Source organism: Heliangelus exortis, chromosome 6 (genome assembly GCF_036169615.1).
Source record: "Heliangelus exortis chromosome 6, bHelExo1.hap1, whole genome shotgun sequence".
NCBI lineage: Eukaryota > Metazoa > Chordata > Aves > Apodiformes > Trochilidae > Heliangelus > Heliangelus exortis.
In genome coordinates, this window is record NC_092427.1 from 6,491,503 (window position 1) to 6,496,908 (window position 5,406).

Below are 5,406 nucleotides of genomic sequence, written 5' to 3' on the forward strand. Positions count from 1 at the left end.
TTTCCCTAGAAGTTCACCTCCCCTATATACAGCTCTGTGTCCTGATCAGTTTTTGATCATCTGTTCAATGTGTGCATTTCCAAAAATCTGGTTCACATGTTTGCCAGTTCATCAGGCTGGAGAGCCTCTCAAGCAGGACACCCTTGCTGCAAACTCACAGCAATTGCTGGTGCCTTGAGCTGGGTGTTCTTCACAAGTGAAAAAAAGTAAAAGATTATCATGTAGACATGATCCTACTCATCCATATACAAAAATCCCTCAGCTGCTCATTTATCTGCCTGGGTACCTAGTGCTGAGCTGCAGATTGCTGAGGGCATATATTTTCTTATTTGTAGGTCTAGAAAGTAGTGAACACACCACAGGTTCTATGGAAAATAAGGAATGAATAGTGATAATTATAATTTTATCAAACTTGTTTTGAAAGAAGTTCAGCAGGGTAGAATTGCATTAATGTATGGCTTGGATTAGCACCTTATCAGAGACGTGAAACTGTAGGAGTTACTACACACTATCAAGATCTTCTCTGTATATTAGTTTACCTGCATAAATATCAACAGGGAGACCCCAGAGCAAATTGTAAAGGAAACCCATGATTCTGTTTTATTTTTTCTTTATATTTGGTTTGACTTTCCCTTGAAAACCCATTTTATGGTTGCTATTTTGACCCTACATATACAATTTCATGTTTTTCTCTTTTTTTTCTCTTCTTTAGATTACCCAGTTTCTAGAAACAGATCACTACTAAAGATATTCACCTCTCACATTAAATAAACTGATTCACCAAGCTTGAGATTAAGGAGAAAGACAAGTTCCTAATATTAGTGGGCAAATAAGGAGCTCATTGTTTGCTATTTTTAGATGGCAAGACACTGAGCATGCAATTCCATGGTTTTTAATGAAGTTGGCAGCACCATTATTTTGACAATGGCTTATTTTCTTCCTGATTTCTATTGTTTCCTTAACACAATTCTAGCAATGTTCCAAAAGCTTTCTTTTTTTTTTTTTCTTTTTTTTTTTTCTTTTCTTTTTTTTTTTTTTTTTTTTTCCGTATCTCGGACATGCTGATGAAGCACCTGCAGGTCCTCATCGGATTTCTCGCCCAAAACCACGGATGTCAGGAAAGTTCAAGGTGCAAGCTGCTGCCGCCGGCTTGCCTTGCAGCCCCCGAAAGGTCTGCAGAACCTCTCAGCCCCCAGTAAGGACAGTGCCCATGCTTCCTGCCTCTCCCAGTACATCCTCTCCTCAGCAGGGATGAGAGACAGCTCTGCGGATTTAGTTGTATTTTGAAGGTTACGGAGGCCGCTCCTCTTCTTCCTCTGTCCGATTGCTGGACTTCACCCGGAGCTCGCCTGGGGTACCCATGGCAACACGAGGCCCTACAACAAACTTCAAAGAACTGTCTGGAGGGGAAATTCAAAACCCCGCTTGTGTGAACACATCAGTCAGAGCGGGGCAAATGCCCCTGCTTGGGGCAACGCCCCCGGGGGAACCTGGGGCAAGTGCAGTCCCCAACCCCTCCTCTGCAGACAAAGAGCGGAGCGAGGAGCCGCCCGCAGCCCGCAGGGGTGCGCGGTGACACCGCCGGGGAGGAGCCAGGCGGGGGCTGCCCCCGGGGGCGGGGGGCAGACGGGGAACTTATAAGAGCCGCGTCCCGCCAGAAGAGCCCGGGCGTGCGTTTGGTGGAGCTAGGAGTGACGGTGCTCGGAGAGGCGCGGTGGCGGCAACAACAACAACAACAACCAACAGCAGTTCAAAAGCCCGGGACCGTTAGATGGCTCAGAGCATGGACAACAGCCTCGACAGCCTGGATGTAAGTGTCGGGAGCGGAACGGAGACGGACGGAGGGGACGCGGCTGTCCCTGTCGCTGCTCGACGTGGGGACAGCACCCCCCAGCTCCGCACCGCTCTGGTCCATGTGCCCGCTCTCGGCAAACAAAGGTGCCCTCGGCGGAGACGGAGGGCAGGGAGCGGGACCGGGGCACGGCAGAGGGCAAAGGGCCGGGCTCCCGGCCGCCCCCTGTTTTCCTGCCCGCCTGACTGCGAGGGTCCGTGGGGCGCAAAGGGGCAGGATTCGGCCCTGACCTCTCGTGGCTGCTGAGTCGCCTTTGGGACCTTGAGACAGCTGTAGCCACTGCCGGACCCCCCGCTTCTTTCCTAGGGCTTTGCTGCTTGGCCGTCATTTGTAGTGACATGTGGCGCCTTTGTGGGCTGAAAAACGCCCGTATAGAGCAGTTAGAGGAGGGGGAATGAGGTGGGGGGGAAAAAAGCGAGGAAGTTCGGAGTGATCCGACTCCAGTGAATGGCATCCCTGTGCCCGTCCGGCCGCAGATGTACCGGAGCGGTGGCAGCGCCCGACCGTCCACTCCGGCCGAACCGCGGCGGCGGCCCCATCATCCCGAAGCCTCCCGGCTTTTGAGAGTAGTTAGGACTTAAACCGAGACCTCTGGCAAGTTCCAACTTTTATCCGCAGTTCCTGCCCGCATGGAGCTGGTGCATCCCTATGCGGGACCCCTGGGGTTGGTGGTACGGAGGGCATAAAATCCTAACACTCAGAACCTGAGGAATCAGTACATAGCCAGGTGGCACTCGCCCGCCTGAACCGCTCTTGAACGTAGTCAAAACCGTTGGTGGTTTCCTGATGTGCTTTCTCGCCCTCATCAGAATTTCGCTTCCTTTTTCTCTCTGCTGTACTTGGTCGAGCAGTCTGGCTCCAGCCCAGTCCGCTTCACCCCCTGCCCCGCCACCGCAGAGGGCAGGGAACAAAGGGAGGGGAACGTGGCTGGTCGTGATGACCCTCCACGGGGTTTGAGTTTCCCTGCATAAGGTCACCTCTTTCTTTATGGGCTTCGGGGTATTTTTTCTTTTCTCTGTGTGTGGAGCTGTCAGTTCCTTCTCGGCAGGGAATTCTTGCTATTATTCATCCTTTATTACATCAGCCAAGGGTACCTTCTCTATTTCTCCTTGACCCTATCCCCATAATGAGAAGGAACTTAGAAGCAGCAGAGTTACTGTCCAAGTGGGGTTTTTTGTTTGCTTTTTTAATAGCTCTGTTGTAAGAGTTAAATGTCAGGGGTAATACTCTGTGCAGAATAACCTCATCCATTTGTGGTATGCATCTGATCAGAAATCTCAAGTGTCTAGAACCAGAAATGTTTCTGGGAGCAACCATCCTCTTTCTTCCCACATCCTTAGTTACAAGATCTTACGAGAAAGGCAAAGAAAGTTTATTAATTTCTTATTTGTTGTATATACAATTTTTTAATAGGATGTTTCTGGTTTTCCAAAAGTTTGCATATTCATGGGGATGGAGACTGTTCAGGCAACTCTTAGCATACTGTCATATAAAGTGAGCTTTTGCAGAGGAGCTAACGTCTAATATTTTCTTTATTTTTTAGCTGTCCTCCGGGTTAATAATTGAATTTTCTGATAACGGCTCAGATGAGATTGGTTCAGGTGACTATGGAGACTATGGAGAGCCATGCTTCCAGCATGAGAATGCTGATTTCAACCGGATCTTCTTGCCAACAATCTACTCCATCATCTTCCTAACAGGAATCATTGGCAATGGATTGGTTATTGTTGTTATGGGCTACCAGAAGAAACAAAGAAGCATGACTGATAAATACAGGCTGCACCTTTCTGTGGCTGACCTGCTTTTCGTCATCACCTTGCCATTCTGGTCTGTGGATGCAGCCATCAGCTGGTACTTTGGGAATGTTCTGTGTAAGGCAGTTCACGTCATTTACACAGTCAACCTCTACAGCAGTGTCTTGATTTTGGCCTTTATAAGTTTAGATCGTTACCTGGCAATAGTCCATGCTACCAACAGCCAGCGACCACGCAAGCTGTTGGCTGAGAAGGTGGTGTATGTAGGGGTATGGCTACCAGCTGTGCTTTTGACAGTGCCCGACATAATTTTTGCCAGCACTAGTGAAGTAGAAGGAAAGTATCTGTGTGACCGCATGTACCCTCATGAAAACTGGCTGATTTCTTTCAGATTTCAGCACATCTTGGTCGGACTTGTCTTGCCTGGCCTAATAATCCTGACGTGCTACTGTATTATAATATCGAAGCTGTCACATTCCAAAGGCCACCAGAAGCGCAAAGCCCTGAAGACAACAGTTATCCTTATCCTTGCCTTCTTTGCCTGCTGGCTGCCATATTACATCAGCATCAGCATAGACACATTCATCTTGCTCGGAGTCATCAGGCATCGTTGCAGCTTGGAGACAATAGTGCATAAATGGATCTCCATTACTGAAGCCCTGGCATTCTTCCACTGTTGCCTGAATCCAATTCTTTATGCCTTCCTGGGGGCCAAATTCAAAACATCAGCACAAAATGCCTTGACATCAGTTAGCAGAGGATCAAGCCTCAAGATTCTTTCAAAAAGCAAACGTGGGGGACATTCTTCTGTTTCTACAGAGTCCGAGTCTTCGAGTTTCCACTCCAGCTAACGCTGCTCCATGCTGTCATTTTATAGAGACACTTTAAAGTTGCTCAAGATTTCAGAAAAACAAGACTGACCATAATGTACAGATTTATTTACAGTTGGAATTCTATACTGTTTCTTAGTTTCTGTGGAGTTTAATTGACTTATTTATAAAAAAAACTTTTGTATTGATGACAAGCTGTCTAGGCAGGTCCTGTGGACAAGTGGTTAGTTCACAAAAAGTTATAGTGTTTGTATGTATAGGTATGTGAACTAAACACTTCTGGATTGTAGCAAGTGCGTGTTAAAAGTTTAAGAAATATTTCTCTGTTGTTTATATGTTAGTGTCAGTGTTGCTGTTAAATTCTTAAAATCTTTGGCTGGAGATTTTTACTGTACTACAAGATGTTTGGTTTACAATAGTTTAACTCTGCTGTAGAAATGGCACTTATAACCAAAGCCTCTTCTGTTACATGCTAAGGTTTTTATCCCCATTCTCATTGATGGTTTGCAAAGTTTTCTGTTCAAGGTAAATAAAAGTATATGTCAAAGTTATTTTGAGTGGTATTTTTATTTCCCAGTGCTTTTATTTACAATTCCAAATGCATAATATTTAAGAAATGCAGGGCTGGTGTATGAAAAGCAAGGAAAAAAGCTTCCATACATATTGATTATTTAACATATGGGTTCTAAGTAATTTGAATTTTTCATCAGAGTGCATTTTACTCCAGTTAACATCTTAAGAATTAATTGAACTGTTGCTTTAAACAAAGAAACTTTTGAGGGCTTTTGCTATTTGACAGTGCATTTAGACAAGGAATAGTTATTGGTGTACCTCACCTCCTGGAAGATAACCATTTTTTCTCCATGGAGCTTTCCCTGTCCTGATTTTCCTTTTCCCTATCCATCCAGATTGTCTGTATGGAATAGAAAAACATAATTTATTATATAATTTCTTAACATTCTTTTCGAAA

At 45.7% G+C, this 5,406-nt stretch overlaps 1 protein-coding gene across 1 annotated transcript; it reads left to right on the top strand.

Moving 5' to 3' along the window:
* The first annotated feature begins 1,666 nt into the window (after positions 1 to 1,666).
* On the top strand, positions 1,667 to 4,987 carry CXCR4 (C-X-C motif chemokine receptor 4). Its single transcript, XM_071746458.1, has 2 exons — positions 1,667 to 1,810; positions 3,396 to 4,987. Exons 1-2 carry the CDS (start codon positions 1,772 to 1,774, stop codon positions 4,455 to 4,457), a joined length of 1,101 nt encoding a protein of 366 aa, XP_071602559.1. The 5' UTR covers positions 1,667 to 1,771; the 3' UTR covers positions 4,458 to 4,987.
* The last annotated feature ends 419 nt before the right edge of the window (positions 4,988 to 5,406 follow it).

Excerpts from the sequence above, each read along its gene's own strand:
- CXCR4 (XM_071746458.1), top strand. The coding sequence starts at position 1,772 with ATGGCTCAGAGCATGGACAACAGCCTCGACAGCCTGGAT. Across the intron at positions 1,811-3,395 it reads ACAGCCTCGACAGCCTGGAT|CTGTCCTCCGGGTTAATAAT; the intron begins GTAAGTGTCGGG and ends TTTATTTTTTAG.